General features: G+C 50.9%; 1 protein-coding gene across 4 annotated transcripts in view; it reads left to right on the top strand.

Annotated features, from left to right (window-relative positions):
- The window catches only part of PAX5 (paired box 5), a gene marked incomplete at both ends in the record, with an annotated part of 135,792 nt that overhangs the window by 45,911 nt on the left and 68,324 nt on the right, over positions 1 to 21,557 (top strand). For all 4 annotated transcript variants that reach the window (XM_080362628.1, XM_080362627.1, XM_080362629.1 and 1 more), the window contains one exon: positions 3,097 to 3,272. In XM_080362628.1, coding sequence (XP_080218754.1) covers positions 3,097 to 3,272 — 176 coding nt within the window. The remainder of the gene's footprint in view (positions 1 to 3,096; positions 3,273 to 21,557) is intronic.

Below are 21,557 nucleotides of genomic sequence, written 5' to 3'. Positions count from 1 at the left end.
GCTGATCCCATCCCAGAGGCTGATCCCACCTCAGGGGCTGATCCCACCTCAGAGGCTGATCCCACCTCAAAGGCTGGTCCCATCTCACAGACTGATCCCGTCTCAGAGGCCGATCCCATCCCAGAGATTGATCCTGTCTTGGAGGCTGGTCCCATCTCACAGACTGATCCCATCTCACAGGCTGATCCCATCTCAGAGGTTGATCCTGTCTTGAAAGCTGATCCCACCTCAGGGGCTGGTCCCATCTCACAGGCTGATCCCCTCTCAGAGGCTGATCCCACCTCAGGGGCTGATCTCATCTCACAGGCTGATCCCACCTCAGGGGCTGATCCCATCTCACAGGCTGATCCCATCTCACAGGCTGATCCCGTTTCAGAGGCTGTTCCCATCTCAGCTCAGGACGGCATGCAGGCATCGCAGCAGACAGAGCCATGGGAATGACGCAGGGAGCAGCCCTCCCTGGCTGGTTCTGCAGATGATGCTTGCAGCTCCATGTCAAGTCCTGACCCTCAGCTGAGACCCCTGCAGAGCTCCATCGCCATTTCCGTGTGATTCCCTGCCCTGCCACACTGCCCAGTGCTGCGCAGCAAGGTGCCTCACCCTCTGGCTTGCGCCCAGGTCCCTGCGGTGTGGTGTTTGAGGATTTCCCTCGCAGAGGCAGATCTGCTGTTCCTCAGGTTCCTGGGGATGCTCTGGTGGCAGGTGCCCAGGAGGTCCCCTCCCTCGGCGTCCCTGGGAGGAGGGCCGTGGGGGCGGCTCTTGGCCATGTGTCCATCCGTGCCCGTCCCAAACCGCTGCTCTGTAGCTCATGCTGCAGGACAGGGTGTGAGCCCAGCTCCAGCGCAACGCTGTCCCCATCACGACCGAGGCTGCTGGCCAGCTGCCACCTTCGCTGGCTCCTCTCCAAACCTGTTCACCCCCAAAACATCTGGACCAAATGCTCCATAACACCAGCACTGCTGGTGGAACGCAGGTCAGCTGCTCTGCATTTGCATACGATGGGTTCTTGTTATACACCTGATCTCTGGATGTATAAACAGTGCACAAACTGTACCAGTGCCTCTAAGAACATTTTCCAGGTCATTCCATGTCTTGGATCATTTCATTCCGTTTCATCACCCTCTTTAGACCAAAACTGCATAAAGCTTTACCTTGGATGACAAATGGTGAATAACATTAGTTTAACCTGGAACTTAAAGCCAGTATTTCCGTGCTCCAGAGACAGGGTCTCCCTGGCCTCTTGTTACCATGCAGCTAGCAACCAGAATTTTAATTTTATAAGCCATGGTTGACTAAACCCAGCACCAGGTCTATTAGATATTATTTGATTTAGAATAGTAAAAAAAAAAAAAAAAAAAAAAAGATTTAAAGATACACTGCTCTCTTATACCCTTTTGTACTTTTCCCAAGCTCTGTACACGTGTTTATCTATTCAGAGGACAGTTCAGCGCTTTTCTCCTGTGTGGAATGAACTAATCCTTGCATTTTACAAAAGCCAACATTGCCCTCTTGATTTAAGTTGCATGACTTTGTTTCAACAGGTAAATATTACATAAAGCTGTTGTTGCCTAAATTGCTGAACTAAAATTTAGAACAAAGTCCCAGCATTGATTGCTAACAGGAAATGCCAGTTCAGTCTAAGCAGTTTGTTACAAAGGGTTACCTGGACTGCAAAAGTATTTCTGTGTGTTCTTCCCCTGGTTTGAGAGATCTGTCTTCAAGCCTCACGGTTTTCTGGATACACAGCACTTCCTGCAACATCCAGCTGTGCTGAAGGACGATCTCGGATCAATGGTCCTTAGTGAAAAATGCCCTCTGCCTGGCATTGCCTGTCAGCGACGGGCAGTGCGTGTCTGGGGACAGAAATGGTGTCCACAGCAGCGGGATGTCTTTGCATAGGTCTCCTCTGCACTTACCATCAGAACCTGATGCAGAATCTGCCAGGGAAGGTCTGAGTGATGTTGTGCTCTGCAAACTGTGTGGACAGTAAACTACTGCAGCACTCATGGGCGTCCTGTGAACAATGCATTTGAATTCTGCTCCTCTAAACTATCTTGGCAGCAAGATTCTATTTTTAAAACATTTCTTCCCTGTGTCTAGTGCTGTGTTGCCATCTGGAAAAGAAATCTGATATGTACTGTTATTCTTGGAGTTCCACCTCCTGGAGTCCTGGGAATACTGCAGACCTCAGCTTTCAGTGCATAAAAAATACACATTTCTAGCATTGACAGGTGAAGGAAAAGTAGAAAACCACTGTGAATCTGCAAAAAGCAAATTGAAACAAGCCCCTGTATTGCACGTCTTTTTGAACTGCCAATCTAAACATTTCTCAAACTTGTCTCAGCCATGAGCAGTCACTTATGACTTCTGCTAAAAACCTCTGCCAAAGGGGAGAGATGGAAGAACATGTGTCTCAGAGCCCGGGGTTCTGTCACAGCGATAAGTGCAGGAAACACTCGGTGCGATGGCACCGCGAGCCAGCAGAGCGCGGGCCCAGCCGTGCCGGGCGCTGCAGCTGTGGGCCGGCCCAGGGCACCCCCTTGCGCTGCACCAGGGCCGCCCGGGCGCTGCGGTCGTCGGTGTGGGGTGGTGTGGGCAGCTGCTGCTGGACAGCGGGTCCTGCTGCCCGAGACGCGACCACCACAGCTCTCGGCTGGCGTGGGTGGAGCTGCGCGCGGTGTGCACGTGCTGCGGGAAGGGGCAGAGTGTCTGGATCCGCTGGAGCTGCCCCAGCGGGCTGTGCCTGACTGGTCATGTACTTACCATCCCGTGTCCTCCTGCATCCAGAACCACCAACCAGACAGGTTCTCAGGTGGTGCAGTAAAAGTGATGTGAGAAAAGACGTGACCATTATAATTTGTCCTGCCTTTAAATTAGATGTGAAATCCCTTATGGTAAATTGTGTTGAGGGTTGGCTGTAATGGGAGACTGGTCAGAGCATCTTCTGGCAATATGTCTTGTTTGCAACCTCCTCTCAGAGTCCTCATGGTGTCACCATATGGGCAGCCATATCTATGCGCAGGACAGAACGACACACTGTAGATCTCATCGTTGTGATGACTACTTATTCTCTGTCTTCTCTCTCCCCTTTGAAAGGTATTCAGGAATCTCCAGTACCAAATGGCCATTCTCTCCCAGGCAGAGATTTTCTTCGAAAACAGATGCGAGGAGACCTGTTCACCCAGCAGCAGCTAGAAGTACTGGATCGAGTCTTTGAGAGACAACATTACTCCGACATTTTCACAACCAGTGAGCCCATCAAACCAGAGCAGGTACTATTGCAAATGTTCAATATTTTCCTCATATGCTCTCTGCTGGCAGAGGTCTGTTTGCTGGACATCATCAAACACTTCTCAGAGTCTCAGTAGAAAAACACAGAGAAACAGGTGTTGTATCAAGCTCTTCAGCCAAGTGCATGCTAGCCATGGAAGACTGAGTATTAAAAAATGAAGGAAAACACTTGTTGTGTAAACATTAGCAAGTGTTTGGTTATGAAATTACACCTGCTCTGGACTGGTTACATCAAATGAGTCCTTAAAGAACATCACAGCTTGTGATGCTTTTGTTACATCGAAAGCAGGTAACAAGGAGAAGACTTGCAAAACCCAATGCCTAATTGTGGTTCGTAGTTAGCATGATTGTGCACACAAATTAGATTTTTGTATCCAGAAATGGCTTATTAGGCATGTAATTGGCCATTTGCTGAGAGAAACACCCAATTAGCATGTGAAGGTAAATTAGTTGCACCTACAGATTAGCAATGTGTTTGAGAAGGACTTGGCACTAATTTTTTGGGTAAGTTCCATTTTTGCAATACAGAAGCACATGCAAAAACTGATGAGCTGTGTCTCTCTGTGTTCTTCCTGGGCAGCAGTCTTTAATTTAGCTGCTGAGAGGGAGGTAGAGATGAATATATTGCTGTCAGCATCAGCATCAGTTTAGCTTGCTACTTAATGATGTATTTGACCATTAATCTTCAGTGTTCTTAATATTAGATCTGCTTTTTAACAAGGTGGATGGACTTTTCAAGCTGCAGACAAACACTGATTTCCCTTGGAGGAATCCATATGTTTGAGGGCCACTGGAGGTTATCACATGGCAGCCTACAACTGTTTTGGCTCCAGTTTAAGGAACATATATTGGTATAAATCTTTTGAAAAGTTACTTACTTATGCTGAAAGTCATATGGTAGAGTAGAAATTTCTCATGCCTTTAAGCTCACATGTGTCACTTTTTATTTCATTCGTAGAGTCAGTTGATTTTCACCAGCTTCTGCTGGTTTTGTGGTTTCCCTGGTTTGTGTTTGCTGAGGAGCTCTGCAGATCTGAACTCAGGCTGGAAAAACATGGGGACGATGCTCAGGTCAATGTGATTTTTTGAAATGGTCATTAGTGAAGACAGAGGTCGGTGTGTCTGGAAGGTGACATGGCCTCCACGTACCACTAGATGGTGGCTGTCCTGTCCCGACACCCGCGGACCGCCAGCCTCGCAGCTCCGGTCACTCAGAAATCGTGTGGCATTAGCTCTGTCCTTGAGAAACTTTTATACACCTGAAAGAGTCATTGCAAAGTGAGCGGTGATGGAAGAGGATCGTTTCTTTGTTTCTGTGTCCTGAAGTCTCAGAGTCGTGCAGAACTGCAGCTCAGGGGACACAGCCCAGCAGCGCACATTTATCCAGAGATAAATTCTTGCTGGTTTAATAGGAAGAACGGAACGAGGATGCTGCTGAAGCATTAGCCCCTTGTCAAACCTGGGGTATCTGGCTGTTGGAGGAGTAGGGATCTCCCTGGGTCCGTGTGAGCAGCTATAACCGGGATGGCTGAGCTGCTAGAGAGTTAAGATTGGAGATATGCCCCTATTTGGTTAACAGGGTACGCCCTGCATGCTCTGCGGAGTCAAACTGGTGCTGAGAAATGTGACATTATGATGTACAAAAGGTTCTTAGCAGAACTGACTTGCCTAGGCATTTTTAAGTTTAATTTAACATGGAGCTTGTATTTGTTTGCTTTTATATTGGCTGGAGCATTAACATTTGCTTTTGGAAGGCTGGGTCATGGTTAAGGGCTTGTGGCTGTTTTGGGTTGGCTTCTGCTTTTTGATGATGTGTAAAGCGTAACTTTGGTCATGAGCACATATGATCCATATGATCACTGCTGGTTGGGCAGGATGTAGTATGAACTCCACCGCCTGCCGGAGCACTCAGGTTGGCAGCAAAGCTGCGTTGATACTCAACCAGAGCGGAGAAGCTGGCTGGATCAGTTAGCGAGGCCAAGGAAATCAATGAGAAAGAAAATTGATCTGACTCGGAAAAGCAGAGCTGTCCCTGAAACAGTGTTGTAGCGAACGAGGCCTGGCTCCGGCTGCCAGGAGAGCCCCGAGCCCTGCGCGAGGAGCTGAGCTGGCAGGGAACGCGTGCAGTCCTGAGCCATTTCTGTAGAGGGAAATAGGAAACAGATGCTTTTCCCCCTAGAGACGAGGTGTGGGTAGAACTCTGCTGACCCACTGTTTATCTGTTTTATTAGAAACATGGTCCAGGAGCAGTCAGCTCAATATCACCAATTTTACGTGGGCACAAAAAGCTGTTGATGTCACTGTGCTGCTCAGCTGAGAGAGCTCCAGGTATTTTAGTAGAACTGCTGTCTTTAGACAAGGAAGTTCCTTGTTCTCCCTGCTTTGAGGCTCCTCTTGAAGTCGTCGCCCTTGTTCGTAGGCAGCCTCAGCACACTTGGTCCCCAGCTGGATGCTGCCTCTGCTGCCTAAAGTCCTCCTGCTGCGTTTTCTGGGCAGAAGCTGGGCTTGCCTATTGGAAAGGGTGCGTGGTCTCACACACAGGTCAGTGTGTTGATGGACTGTGTGGGAGTGCTTGCTCACCGCTGCCAAAGCTTTACGTTGAGCTCTTCCAGCTCATTTCCTGTACTTTTCCATCCTAAATGTTTCCCTCAGTTCACCTGTATAAAATGGAGACTCATGAGTTATTTCTCACCTCAAAATATGTTGTGCTTTTGACAAGCATCATCTGAGTTTTCGTATCTGCTGTAGGCTCTGCCTTCCATAGAGAGACCCACCAGGGAACAAACACCTGTCTTTGGGGAAGGGCTCATACAATGCTGAGAGAGAAGGAAGGCAGCCACTGGACAGTGACGGGAAGATAAGATGTCAGCGGTGCTTCGTTCATAAACAGTGCCCATCGCATGCGTCGGGTGAGGCAACGATCCCGCTGCGGGTTCATGCAATTGAAGGCGGTGTCTGGCTGTGTGCATTGCGGGTAGAAGCAAGGGGTCTCCTGCTATGTGCCTCATTTTGTGACTCAACACCGGCAGCACAGCTGGTGTGTGTAGGTGTGTGCTCTGCAGCACAGGCGTGCGGCACCGGCACATATACGGCGTGGGAAGCGTTCCGCAGCAGGGAAGCTCCCGCAGCTGGGAAGCCTGAGCGCGGATGGTGCAAATGGAGTCAGGTCCTCTTGTGCCTGTATGTTATGGGGGAGTAACCGAGGCATAAAGTCAGTACTCTAGAAGCACACTGGCCCGCCCGCCCCCTGACAGAAACCTGCTATAGACATGAATTAGTGTACAAAAAGAATGCTTTTCCCTCACGTTTGTGCCCTTTTGAGCTCATGTTTTGAAAGCAACCTGTGATCAATTTACACTGGCTGCAAATGTTCACGGAGAAACGATTTCACGTATTTCTGGGCACGGATTTTGAAATGCACACAGTAGTGTGGTTGCAACAGCACCATCGCGCTGCCATTCTGCCTGTGGCTGCTGCCACCAGCACCGTGCAGCACTTTCATGGGCTCGGCAGGGCCCACAGTTAAACGTCACGGAATCCTGAGGTCTCAGAGGAGGAAAGCCTTCACAGCACCTGCCACCGGGAACGCAGCAGCTCCTGCTCTCCTCTCTGTGCCCCGTGCTGTGTGTGCGCGTCCTGCTGCTCCCCGCTGCATGGGCTCTGCGGTGCGGCCCCGGCCCATGGGCCGTGCTGCTGGTGCTGCTTGCGCAGCCGACATCCGGACTTCCCCGGGTGCCCAGCCACGCTCCCTGCCTGCCTGGGGCTGTGCAAACCCACCGCTCATGTTCACTACACCGACTTTCTCCAGAATGCTCACCCATGTTCCTGCGCACAGAGCTGCAGCACTGGCCAGTGCAATTTTGCAGTGCCCAGTCCACGAGGAGCATCCGGCTGGAGGTACTGGGGTGCTGGCCGTACCCGGCACCCCCTCTGCGTGGCCGATTGCCCACTGGTGGTTTCCCAAGATTCCTGCTCGAGACGTGGAGGAGCTCTGCCCCCCTTCCTGGGGAAGAGGCACAGGGCTGGCGGGCCCTGCGGCACCGGCGTGTGAAACGTCAACTCACACGCCCTTGCCAGCTGAAGTGTGGACAAGAGATGTTCCTGGAGATCCAGGCCTGGGAAACAGCCACGTCCCGGGGGCTGCAGCGCCGGGCAGGACGCAAGTCTGGGGCTCACAAACAGATCTGCTTTTGGTGGCGGTGAGAGCAGGATTAGTGTTTCTACAGGGCAAAACTGGGATGAAGAATATACAGCTGGATCAGCTTGACAGGAAAGGCAGTGCATTAATTTCCTCAGAATAAAGAAGATAATTATCTATGCTGGATTTCTGTTCACAACAGAAATGGATTCTCTTGTATTTCCAGCTCCACACATGGGTCCAATCGAATACTCATTGAAGCCAAGAGGAATATTTCTATTGACTTCAATAGACTTTAGATCAGGGCCATAATGAGGCATAACATGATGTGACCAGATTCAGCACTCTGTAGGTCACTGACTTAGAAGAGAACTGTTTGCCACTAATAGCAGATAATTCCCAGGCACTTGCTGATGCTTTCCCTTTGCTTTCAGCTGGAACTAAACCACGTATCAGGTCTTGGATTAGTTTCTGGATAAAATGGGCTTATTTTATGGATATATTCTGGGTTTAGGTTGAAACCAGTAACCTGGCAAATGTATACTAATATATTTATTTATGATATGCAGTGTAGGTAAGTCTGGGTCTGGAGGAAGGCACAGGCAGATGAAATTTGGATAACTAATGAACCTGAAAATATTACTAATAAATTGAAAAAATGGAAAAATTGCACAAAGTTAGAAACTGATTACCCTCTGTTTTGGAAGAGTTGTGATGAAGTTCTCTGAGCTCACCAAGAGAGGGGTGTGGGTCCTTTCGAAAATCTTCAAGTTGGACTTTGTGTCCAAGTACCTGCCAACATTCCCCTCTCATTCCCTTGGAAGTGGAATCTGTCTTGTTCACTGTAAGGAGCTCTGTTGGAAGGTGTGTTTGTAGGACAGTCCTCCTTACGATGCTGGGCTTTGATCTTCAGGAGTAACAGGGAGAGTCCGAGATAAAGCCAGAAAGTATGACCCGTCTCTGTGCTTTAAGTGTGACTCAGTCACTCTCCAAGTGCAATTACTGGAGAAGCAGAAGGAAGGAATGAACCATGCGCTTGGTCCTGGTCCCTGCAGTGTGGAGAATAGATTTTTTCCTGAGGGACAACTTTGGGTGGACAGAGGATGCTGAGAATCTTCTTAAAATACCCTGAGACTTGCACTGAGAAATGCAGAGCTAATATTTACTTGTATTTTCCCAAAACTTTATGTTGTCCAGTAGCAGTGAGAACTCATGGCTATGTTTGAATGTGCAGAATAAAATCTTTTCTTGATCTGCCACCTGCAGATGTGATTTGAGCATTTAAATGCAAGCTCTTACTCGTGGCTTGTGTGACACACTGTGTAACTAAAGAGTGAAGTAAAAAAGGAAACAAAACAACTGCACATGGCTTGAAAAATGGACACAAATGCTAAAACTGGGAAAAAAAAAAAGAAAAAAGAAAAAAAGAAAAAATTGAAAGGAACAGAGGAATTCAGGATGGATCTGCCAGCTCTGCAGACACCTCCTGGCAGCAGGCAGGGCCGGCGGCAGCGGGACGGGCAGGGCTGCTTGTTATGGGGCAGGGCTGCTTGTTATGGGGCAGGGCTGGCTGTATGGGGACCGGGCTGGCTGTTTGGGGCTGGGGCTGGCTGTTTGGGGACCGGGCTGGCTGCCTGGGGACAGGGCTGGCTGTTCTGGGACAGGGCTGGCTGTTTCGGGACGGGGCTGGCTGTTTGGGGATCGGGCTGGCTGTTCTGGGTCGGGGCTGTCTGTTTGGGTACAGGGCTGCCTATGCCACCCCAACCCTGGTCCGTACGTGCCGTCGGCTCTGCAGGGTGTCGGGGGGCATGTGGCGAGGAACGAGATGCAGGACAAGGTTGCGGGAGCTGCGTTACCTCCATACCGCCCCATCTGCCACTAGCCGGACCCTTGTCCCCACCGGCAGGGCGGCCGGTGTCGTCTGCTGTCAGGGAGCGGGAGCGGGTCCCCCCGTTTGCCCGCACCGAGCCGCTCTGCCTGCAGCACGGGGCCGGTGGGGAGCACCAGGAGCACCAGTGAGAGCCCCAGGCAGCGGCGGCTCTGCGGTTTTACGGCTGCACTGCTTCCAGCTCAAACCTCCTCTGATCCACTCCCTGGTTTTATTGGTGGGAGGGGAAAAAAACCAACTCTAAAATCCAGCCTAAGAGAGCACATCAGGAGACGAAAAACCTTCCTATATTTACTCTCGGTAGACTATTAAACAACACCAGGCTATTAATTTGGCTTTTGAGTCTTCACTAAAGCCCATAAAAGCGCACAGTTGTCAAATGGAGTTCATTTTAATTTCCTTTCAATCACAGTAAATTATTCAGGTGATAAATCAGCTGGGGCAGCCTCCTGGCTGTAATAGAAACCCTAATTCCTGGCTAATTATCCAGCCCTTTGCTGCCAGCAGATCAATACCCTACGAATGGAAAGGGCGCGGGGCCTGGGCGGGCAGGGTGGCTGAGGGACAGCAGCTGGTGGCCTGGGCGCCCGTGACCCCTGCATGGGGCTGGGGGGTTGAACTGTGCAGAGCACCCCTGTCCCCCCACCGCTGAGGGACCTGTCACCTCCTGAGGGACGTGTTCCCCCGCAGGCAGCAGCTGGACCGTGGCCGCTGTGGCTTGGTTGGGGGAGCAGGGTGCGGTGCCCCCACCCATGGGTGCAGGATTTGGAGCTGCTGGAGCTGGAGGGGATTTCGGCACTTGCCCGCTCTGCGATGACCCTGCTGTGCTCGGGCCACGCAGTGGAACGTGGTGCTGGCCCTTGGCTGCAGCTATTGTGTTGATTCCCCGGGCCTGGGACTCGGCTGCCGACAGGTAACGGCTGAGAGAGGAAAGCGGCTGCACCCGCAGCGCAGGTTGGGCCGAGCAGCCACGTGTCCGCAGTGCCCAGAGGGGCTCAAGCCTCAGGACACAGTCTCTTCTCTGCGCCCTCTGTCCTTCCCTTGTGCTGCTGGGGTTGGGGAAATGGGCAGGGGGTTGCAGCACCTTCTCCCTTGGCTCTACTCTGTGGTCAAGAAGGAGAAAATAAACCTGTCATAGTGTTTCTTCCTGCTGAAAATCAACTTCTCTGAGTAAAAAGTGCTCTGGTGAAACACCCTGTCTCAGTGCTGTGTCCAGTTCTGGGTCTCCCAACATACAAGAGACATGGACCATGGGGTTGTGTCAGGTTGGCAACCAGTCACTAGTGGGTTCCATAGGGACCCATCTTAGTACCAGTACTCTGCAATGTCTTTACGAGTGACTTAAACTCAGGACTTGAGGGATTGCTTAGCAAGTTTGCTGATAACACAAAATTGGAAGGAGCTGTTGACACTTGGGAGGGCAAAGAGGCCCTGCAGAGGGATCTGGACAAATTGGAAAACCGGGCAATCACCAACCACGTGAGGTTCAACAAGGACAAGTGCCAGATTTTGCACCTGAGTCGCACAACCATGGCTGTACATACAGACTGGGGGCCGAGATGCTGGAGAGCAGCTCTGCAGAGAGGGATCTGGGGGTTCTGGTCTATAGCAAGTTGAACACGAGCCACCAGTGTCCCTGGAGCCAAGAGGGACCCATGTCCTGGTGCACCCAGCTCAGCACGGCCAGCCGGGCAGGGGGATTGTCCCGCTCTGCTCTGCCTGGGGCGGCCTCACCTGCAGCATTCGCTGTGTGCAGGGCTGGAACACAGGAGAAAAGGAGACAAAGCTGCTGGAGAGTGTCCGGAGGAGGGACACAAAGCTGCTGAAGGGTGTGGCGGGGAAGCCGTGTGAGGAGCAGCTGCAGTCCCTGGGTTTGCTCAGCTGGAGCGGAGCAGACTGAGGGCAGAGCTCATGGGCTGCAGGTTCCTCATCAGGGGCAGGAGGGGCAGGGTGAGCTCTGCTCTGGGACAGGGACAGAGCCCAGGGAACGGCAGCAGATGTGCCAGGGAGGGTCAGTGGGACATGAGGAAAAGGTTCTTCCCCAGAGGTGCTGGACACCGAACAGGCTCCCAGGGAGGCGTCACAGCCCAACCTGACAGTGTTCAACAAGAGACTGTACATCGTCCTCAGACACACGGGGTGACCTGAGGGGTGTCCTGTGCAGGGACAGCAGTTGGAACCAATGAGAGGAGAGGAGAGGAGAGGAGAGGAGAGGAGAGGAGAGGAGAGGAGAGGAGAGGAGAGGAGAGGAGAGGAGAGGAGAGGAGAGGGGAGAGGAGAGGAGAGAAGAGAAGAGAAGAGAAGAGAAGAGAAGAGAAGAGAAGAGAGAGAAGAGAAGAGAAGAGAAGAGAAGAGAAGAGAAGAGAAGAGAAGAGAAGAGAAGAGAAGAGAAGAGAAGAGAAGAGAAGAGAAGAGAAGAGAAGAGAAGAGAAGAGAAGAGAAGAGAAGAGAAGAGAAGAGAAGAGAAGAGAAGAGAAGAGAAGAGAAGAGAAGAGAAGAGAAGAGAAGAGAAGAGAAGAGAAGAGAAGAGAAGAGAAGAGAAGAGAGAGAAGAGAAGAGAAGAGAAGAGAAGAGAAGAGAAAGAAGAGAAGAGAAGAGAAGAGAAGAGAAGAGAAAAGAGAAGAGAAGAGAAGAGAAGAGAAGAGAAGAGAAGAGAAGAGAAGAGAAGAGAAGAGAAGAGAAGAGAAGAGAAGAGAAGAGGAGAGAAGAGAGAAGAAGAGGAGAAGGCTCCAGGGAGACCTTATAGCAGCCTCCAGGACCAAGAGGGGACCTACAAGAAAGCTGTAGAGGGATTTTTTAGAAGGGTAGGTAGTGACAGGACAAGGGGTGATGGCTTTAAAGTGCAAGAGGGGAGATTTAGATTAGATATAAAGCAGAAATTCTGCCCCGTTAGGGTGGTGAGGCCCTGGGACAGACCACCTGGAGAACTGTGGATGCCCCATACCTGGGAGTGTTCAAGACCAGATTGGACGCGGCTTTGAGCAACCTGGTCTGGTGGAAGGTGTCCATGCTCATGGCAGGGAGATGGAACTGAATGATCTTTAAAGTTCCCTTCCAACCAAAATAATTCTATGCTTCTTCTAGAGTTGCAGCAGAAAGCACAGCTTGTTGGGCCAATACCTCACGTTTGCATCCTTGCCTCTCTGCCCTCCCTTACAAGTGTTGGGGTTTTTTTTGTGCAAGAGCTTCTGAGGACTGCACAAAATTCCCCGTGTGTGCTGCCTTGTTGTGACATGTCACACTGGGTGATGACAGTCACAGCAGACTGTTGTATGACACCTAGTATTTTGTGTGACAGTGGGGCCGTGGTGGCAGGGAGTTTTCTGGGGAAGCAGCATGACAGGAGCCATGTATCCTGCTAACATTTGTCTGCGTCAGCATCCTCTTGGCAAAGAGCTCCCTGCAGCCTGCATGGACGCCTGGGGGTGCCTGTGTGAGCGGGGCCTGAAACTGAGCCTGCGGGTCCTTGGTGAACTTGCCAGGAAACCACGGGCTGTCTTGTCCTTCTGGGTCTGTCTGTCTCATCCATGCTGCAGTGAGTCGGAGCCTGAAGAAACGGACAAAAACCAAAGAACAAAGAGCCCCTGGGCCGCACCTGCTTATTCCCTCTCCGCCCAGCAGCATGTGGCCAAATCAGTGCAACAAAACCAGACATGGAGAGAGCAGCAGTGCCTGGGTCTCAGGTATTTCTGGGTGCTTTTGGAAGATCTTGTCTCCCCAGGGGCTGCTGTTTGGTTGGAGAGGCCACACGATGGGTTTGCGCTGGTGCCGCTTCCCCGAGTTCATCATGTCAGGTTCGCAGGGGCTCGTCCCCCAGCTTGCAGGGCTTTTCCTGGGGCCACGTCTGGCTCCGGCGGGGCAGAGCATGGGTCTGTCTGTCACCTCCTGCCCTTCCCTGGCCGGGACGGGGGATCCTGAATCACTGAGGTGGGCAACACCTTCCGGAGTTGCAATGCATTCCTGGGTTTTAACATCCCCTTTTTCCCTCCTGACTGCTCTCATGTATGACCATATGTGAAAATACAAATTGCTTAGTTAAAGGAAAGACCAGACTTGCTGTGCCTGCAGCTCTGGCATGTCCTTTGTCCTTGTCTCTTTTCTCTGTACTCTGTACAGACGCAGTGCGGGGGCTCCCAGTTGTGCACAGGCTCATGTGAAGGAGGTGATGTGTGGTGTGGTCGGCAGCGCCGAGGCTGCTGTGGCTGGTGCGTCACCGGCTGCTGTCCTGGCATCCTGACAATGTGCCCAGTGCTCCCGTGTGCATGTCTGAGCCGTGGAGCCGAGATCCATCTCCCTGTGCAGAGCAGCTCCGGGCACCCCGGTGCTCCTTGGGGACTGAAAGGCCGCGGGGCAGGAGTGTGCGGAGATTTCTCCCACAAGGGTCTAGGGAAACAGCGTTTGGAAATTGCAACCTCAGCACCATTTCTGCTGAGTAATGCCAGCAGGAGATGCTTTGCCAGTCACCACGTTTTGTCTCAGCACTTTACACCATCTTTACACTCGTTGCTTAGTGACAACAATGGAACACAAAGTCCTGAAGAGGCAGCGGGTGTTCTCATCCAGGCTTGCCACGGCTTCCCTAGGCATGGTACAGAGGTTGCAAGTTTCAGAAAAGCTTTCTTCTCTTGTCATCTGCCAGGAGTGTCCACATTTCCTTGCAATTCGGAAGCTGGTTTTGAGTAATTGTATCTCTTTGTTCATCATGTGTTTTGCGATCAATAGATATTTTTTTCAGTTTAGAGGGATAAACCAGGTCCATCCCATCAGCAAGTTTTAAATAAAAATCCACATTTGTCTTCAGTGGAGGCTTCCAAGGTTTCATGTCACTGAGAGACAGCTGATGGAAAGTTTGTCGTTACAGAAAGTCACAGACAGTAGCCAGTCAAAGAGTGGACTCTGCCCAAGAGCTGAAGGAGAGCAGTGATTTACTGCCCACGTGTCAGATTTTCAATATCACATCAAAGTGTAATATATGAGTTAGATGAGCAAAATTATAATTGCTCATGTAGTCTTCGTCCCTTTGAAATTATTTGAAAAATAATAGGGGAGTCATCCATGGACTTTACAGCGTGTATGAACATGATGCTCCACTTGCATAGGAAAACAGATCTGGAGTTGTCCTGAGGCTGGTTTTCTCTGTGGAAAAAGACAACATGGTGTAATGGGGCAGCTGGCCAAGATTATGTCATAGCAAAACAGACCAACCTCCTTTTGTCTTCGTTAGCCCTGCAAGAGAGGGAGAAACGAATCTGTGAGTAAACAGACTTGCTCATTGATTTATTTAATGTCTAGTCTGCTCACATTGTGAGCGAGTGGAAGGACTTGCACTGGCATTTGAAGAATGGAACAAGACTTCTCTTAGTCCCTGTTAAATGTCTAGATTCCGTGGGCTTTGAATAGTTTCGAATGTAATTTCCACCCTTTGACTTGGAAATCGCTGCTGTTTTACACTCATTCCGTAGGCTTTCTCTAAATCTGTCCATCACTTTAATCAACAAAAATGGGTTTCTCAAAGTATGGTCCCTACACAGCTAGTGAATACCTGTACATCTTAATGTGCTAAATCATCTCAGAAGGACACAAGCTCTCCACGGCAGTGCCAGGTGGGAGCACAAGAGACGGGGCACGAGCTGTGGCAGGGCCCGGGGGCGCAGCTCTTCCCGGGAACAGGCAGACAGGGCAGAGTTTGGCCTCACAAGCTGTGCAGTCTCCATCCATGGTGGTTTTCAAGACCCAGCTGGATGAAGCCCTGAGGGATGTGGCCTGGTCCCACGGCTGGCACTGCTCTGAGTGGCCTCTGGAGCTTCCTTCCAACCCGGAATATCCTGCGACCGCAATGTCCAGCTACCTGCTGTTCGTTCCAGCTGTTATGGTGTGACTTAGGGATATTTCACACAGCTGTGATGGAAAATGTGGAAAGTGTAGTTGGGATGGGAGAGTGGTGCCCGATTCACACTGTGTCCAGGATGAGATGGAGAGCTGTCGGGGGTGGAGCACCTGAGGCTGCTCAGTGCAGATGCTGAGTTTTCTGAAGAATGCTGTAGTTTTGGGTTGCCATTTGTTCAGGAAGGGATTGAATGAAACAACCTACAGAAGCAGTTCTATGATGACAAAAAACAGTTGTGGAGCTGAGTCACTTCCAGAAAAAAGGTCTGGTTTCAGAGTTCCTCTCTGCTCATATGAATAGTGGCTGCTTAAGATTCCGCTGGCAGCAGAATTTGCTGCTGAAATGAAAAAAATAATTAAATCTGAAAGGAAGGAAACTCTTACGCTAAGAGAGCAGCTTAACATGTAGGGGATGATTTCAGCCCTACTCCTCTCACCTTGAAAATATAATTGAATAAGGGCAGCCTCCAGAAGCAGGGGATTCCTCTGCTCGTCCTCCGTGCTGCGCACGTCCTCGCCGGGCTCAGAGCCGCCCCGAGGTCTGGACCAGCCCGCAGGAGTCGGGACGGAGCCATCCCGGGGCTGGGGAGAAGCGGGGCCAGCGGGTGCCGCTCCAGACGGGCCGCGGGCGAGCCGGGCAGAGGGGCCGCGCTCGTCAGACACCGCGTTTGGCTCAGGGTGTTTGACCTGACTGACACCTGTCTAAACAATTAAAACGCTCAGTTAAATAATGGATTAATTAACGTAGACAAGAAATTGTCATCAAATTATGTGGCTGATGAGTGCTCTTCAAGCACTGCCCAATTGTGAGGTTTTGTACCAGTGGGAGTTTTTTCTGAAGGTACAGATCCCACATCCATGTTTTCGTTCGTACGGACGGTTCCTCCTGTTTCTTGTGACCATAGAAAAAGGTTTAAAATATGACTCCAAATACACTTCTGCAGGACAATGGGGATGTCTGTGGGGTGGGGAGGATGCTGGGTTCACACCAGCAGCGTGTGTCCCCGCGTCTGGTGCCGTTTCCTCGCGGTAACATGTCACTGCATGTACAGCACCCTGGAGTCTCCAGTGCAGCTGCTGTTTTATCCACAAAATGATTGTTATTGCAACAGCAAATGTGTCTGGTTGAACTGTCTTTCCAACAGATAATGTTTTGATAAAAAGTGAAATGTTTCACTGAAACCTATCATCTTTGATGATTTTTCCGTGTAGAAGGTCCCTTGCTGGAGCCTTTTGTGGTAGCGAGGAGGTGCAGAACCTCCAGCAGCAACAGACAGTGGGTGTCATCAGACAGAGTCTCTTTGCCTGGAACCACCACCCCGTAGGTACCCCGCTCTTTGGTCAGCCTGCCTCTGTTTTGCTGCGTTTTCCCCAGCCCTGTGCAGACAGTTTCTGATGTTTCTGGTTGTTTTATCTGAGGCTCAGGAGCCTGTTCCCCGATCCGCAGGCAGGCAGGGTGGATGGGTGTGTGGGTGTAGAAGCGGGTGTCTGGGGTGGGCGATGCTCTCCTGCCCGCTCTGCATGGGGACAGACCCAGACTCTGCCAGCACCTTGTCCCGAAGCCGCTGCGCTCTGGACCCGCTGCTGGCTGAGTTTGGTTGTCAGTGGTTCTTGGCTAATTAGCAAAGGGGAAAAACACTGCATGGGGTATTTTCCATGGAGCACTGCGTGGAAACCAGCTTACTGTGCAGAATACATGAGACGATAGAGAAAGCATGATGAAAGGATTCTCTGGCGGTGTTTGTGAAATGCCTTTGCTGAAAGCATTGCAGAAATACCAATGTCATTCTTGGAACTTGCTCAAGACTTCTCAAGTGTCAGGAGCCATTGGCAGGATGGGTTGAAGATGTGGCAATTTTGACGTAAGCCTCACACACATTCCCAGTGCCTTCATACTTCTGCCTTGTGTTTCTCCATAGGGAAATACTTGACCGTGTGCTCATTGTGTTTTCGTCCCTGCTCATGCATATCAGGTGCTCCAGTGGCAGCAGTGGAGAATTGTCCATTTTCCCTCCTGTGGCTGAAATTGTTACGGTTGGGGGTGAAATGTTGACTTTGTGTCCCAAAAACCAGCATTTTATAGCCATACCTTGTGGCAATGAGTGTTAGAAAGTGGTTATGTGCTGGAGTTGCAAAAAGCGAACTGCTTTTTCCACCAGGGTGGGGTGTGTTATGCTTTATTTCAGCTGGATGTCTCATGCTTTATTTTAATTCAATGTCTTATGCTTTATTTTAATTAGGTGTCATATGCTTTATTTCAGTTGGGTGTCTTGCGCTTTATTTTAATTGGGTGCTTCTTTCTTCTGGCACCGCGTGTCCGGCGGTGGAGGCTGCTGGCAGGGCTGTGAGCCGCTCGACTCGTCTGAGCTGCGGTGAGAAGAGCCGCGGAGGACAGGAGCAGACGGGCCCCAGAGATGGGCGCAGAGCAGCCAGCACGAGCTGCCCGGGCGAGGAGGACGAGGAGGGAAGAGGGCTGGGAGAGCACAGGCCGGAGGGGCCAGGGAGATGCTGTTTTGGGAAGGAGATGCCATTTTGGGGAGGAGATGCTCGTGCGGCGGGAGGTGGTGCAGCAGACGTGCAACGGTGGCACTGCAGGGAGGCTCCTGCAGAATTTGTTGTGCAATTTCTGCTTTCCTCAGTAATCCAAACTGTGAGGTCCTGGCATGGAAGGGCCAGGGAAGAGCGGATGGAGGGTCTGTGGAAGGGCAGGTGGAAGGGCAAGTGGAGGGGCCGTGGAAGGGCAGGTGGAGGGTCTGTGGAAGGGCAGGTGGAGGGTCTGTGGAAGGGCAGGTGGAGGGGCCGTGGAAGGGCAGGTGGAGGGGCTGTGGAAGGACAGGTGGAGGGGCTGTGGTAGCATGGCTGGAACCTGGGCAGTCCTGGTGAGGCAGGTGGGAGCTGGGGTGAGTCCTCGCTCTTTTGTGTCCTGGAGGAAATTGAGGAGGTTTTACACTGTCAGAGGAAGGAGCTGGTAAGGATCAATGTGTGACGGTGGAATGTTTCCGTGCTGGCAGCAGCAGATACCAGCTCTCACCACCTCTGTGCTGCTGCTCCTCATCCAGGCACTTGTTGGCCTGATGAGACTGAAATCTGTATGGCCACCTCTGCCCTCCAGGACGTACGTCTCTGTTTGCCTCCCTTGTGCTGACCTTTTCTTTGGAGGTTTCTGCTTGCAAGCCAGTGGGAAGAGTTCACCAACCTCCTCTGCCAGCTGGGTGACGGGAATGGTGGTGGAGACCTGGCTGGAAACACCCGCGAGTGCCTGCAGGTCCCCACTGTGCTCCTGCAAACCCCCCCGGAGCCGCCCGGGGGCAGCGGCGCGGGGGCAGCGGCGCGGGGGCGGCTGCGCTGGCACGTGTGAGTTGTGAGCCCGTACTCCCTGTGCACATGGCCGGACACCACACACGCTGTGTAGTCCTTGCTTTGGTTCATCTGCTGGCTTTGAAAGGAAATAATAATAATAACAACAGGAAAAAGGAACCGTTTCAGCAGCAAACCAGGCTATTCTCTGTGATGTGTTTCGTGGGATGTTGTTCACCACGGCAGCCTCACTGCAACGCGTGTGCCTGTGTGTGCACGGGTGTGATTTACTGGCCTGTGCAATGCCACATGTCTTTAAAATTACAGTGCCCATTTCCTGCTGAAATAATTTCTACGAAGAGAGGCTCCTATTACAGCAAGAGGAGCGCGGACGTCATGATTTATTATTATTTATGGTCCCAGGGCCTTGTTTATGCACGATGGGTTAGGTGCTCAGGATAGAAATGCCATTATGCAAATGACATTGAATGTCCTTACTGAGCCTAAATAATTTTTGTGTTGGACGATTAAACCTCATCTGTTATTGATATGGGCTGCAGTCGGGCTATTAAAGAGTCCCAACAGTACTTACTCCCAGTAATGGGAAAATTGAGAGGAAGAGGCTAAACAATTGCCTCAAGTGTGCCGTGATTGTCTGGTAGGAGTGGAACATAACGAACCCCCTGAATGGAAATCGTGTTTACTACTTAGGGATAAATAAAAAGGGAGAACATGCAATAAATTATGCTTTGTGATGTGAATCAGCGCACCAGAGAATTTACGTACTTTCAATCTATTTGTTTGAATTTTGGGGGGGTGGGGTGTCGGAGCAGGGCGCACGCAGGACGGCTCCCGCAGCGCCTGCCCCATCCTCCCCGCCGCCGCGCCGCCGCCGTGCTGTCCGCTTTGACACAGCTGTGCGGTCACATTTTGATCAGTGTTGATAGCTTATGAATTCCAAAATTGACAAAATTTACAGAAAAATGAGGATAATCCATCTTCCTTAGCAGCCTGTCAGGAGCTGGCTATACTTCATAATCTTCAATTACAGATGCTATTTTCAGACATTTACATGTAGATATTAGAACAAAATGAAAATGAGAAACAAAGAGCGAATGGAAATATAGCCATTTATACGTATAAAAGAAAAACAACAGGTAAATTCTACGCATTTAGATTGGATTTGGGAGTCCCTTTGGAAAATCTGAGAACGACTGCGTCCGCTTATGGATTGCACCGTGGAAGTGTAAAATGTAGCATGTCGCTTCCCACATGCAGATAATCTGAAGAGTGGGTCAAAACCAGGTCAGTTATTCTGAAGTATGAGGGTAAATGTGTTCATGGCAGGGTGCACTAGTTAATTCCCACTGTCTTCAGAGGAATCTCTGGGGATGTGCACAATCTTAATTGGATTTGGGCTAAAACTAAACACAGCTGTTAATTTTTAAAAAACATTTATCATTTGTGAAAGGGAAATTCATAAATATTCAGTTTAAATGGAGGAAAAAAGGTTATACCACTGAAACCAAATTCCCATGCCCTGTGAGACAGCAAAGAGCCCAGCGTTGCCAAAAACAAAGGGAAACGGGGGCTCAGTCCCAATTAGCTGTGGCAATAGCCTTTACTCCAAAGCGGGACTGTTTTCAGTGGCTGCGGCGAGTAGTGCAGGGAACGGGATGTGAATTATGGAATGGAGGAGTGGCTGGTGGCAGCACTGCCGAGGCGTTGATATATCGGTTTTCAGATGCCTTTCCCATCTGGATCCGAGGCTGAGGATGGTGTTGGGATGGATTTTCCATTCCCATAAAATTTCAGGCAGAGCAGCACCAGTGCCTGTGCAGCTGCCAGCGGCGCTGCGTTTCTGAAAGCCTGGGGAGATTAATTAAAGCTGCTTTGGATTAAACTCTTCGAACCATATCCAATGTTACAAATTTCTTCCCTTTGTCTGTGGACAGCCTGCCTGGTCTGCGCCACTTCTGCCTTTATTTATTAATTTTACAGTATTGCTACGTGCTGACGCGCAGACGCGAGGTGTGGGGTCTCTCCTGCTGCTGTGTGAGCGCTGAGGGGGGTTTGGTGTTCGCAGCCCAGGGGACAGCACTGCGCCTTTTGGAGACCTCAGATCAGCGCCCGGTTTAAAAGAGAGGAAGTGCTGTTTTCATCGTTTTTTGGTAGCACAGGCGCTTGTCACCTCCCACCCAGACGTGTGGGTGGGGAGACAGGTGACTCAGATTTGTCGGTCCCCTTGGGTGGAAAAGAGTATACAGGATACTTAAGGTCCACAAACAAGAGGATTTTATTTTGCAGCTTGGCCCAACGGGCAAATGATTTGGTGGCGGAAAGAGTTATGTCATTTAAGTTCAATTGGTAAATGTAAAAAGTTTGCAGCACATGTGGGGCTGTAAATCCTATGTTACTATATTAGTTACAGGAAAGAAAGCAAAATAGAAGTCTAGGAAGGAAAGAAGAGAGGTTTCACCACCTTGTAGCTCTGCTTTGTGTCTGATGGGGCTCGTAGTCTTGCAGCGACACGCAGCGTTCTCCGGTGTCTTGTTGAGTCCCTTCAGCGAGGCTGGTGGGTGCAGTTGTCCTCAAGACGCAATGCTTGTGCAGCTGGGCTTCCTATAGTCCCCTGGATTGCCTGCTTGCATAGTCTTTGGTCTGTTGTGCAGACATCACTGAGGGGTGATTGTGAAAGATGGAAGAGTCCCAAAGGGTCTCAGGCACCTTGAAGATCTTGGCAGTCTGGGGTTTTCTCCCCTGTTGCCATGCTGGGCCTATCAGACACGCGCCCTTCAACACGCGCCCCTCCTCCTGTGTCAGCCAGCCAGGCTTTGTGGCTCTTTAGCTTGTCTTTGAAATGTAAATTGCAATTCACCCTATCATTGTCCCATCTCCTGCTCCTTGTCCCATCTCTTGTGGCTGGATGTTGCAGAGCTGGTTTGGCCACGATGTTAGAGACATTATCCTGCCAGTCCCTCCCAGCACTGGGAGCGCCGCGTCTGTCAGGGAAGCTGCGCAGCCTGCGTGGGTCTGTTTGAGTCGCCATGCTGGCGT

The sequence above is a fragment of the Nesoenas mayeri genome, assembly GCF_963082525.1.
Source record: "Nesoenas mayeri genome assembly, chromosome: Z".
Lineage (NCBI taxonomy): Eukaryota > Metazoa > Chordata > Aves > Columbiformes > Columbidae > Nesoenas > Nesoenas mayeri.
The sequence above is the reverse complement of the archived record's forward strand: the minus strand, read 5'-3'. Positions and strand labels throughout refer to the sequence as shown.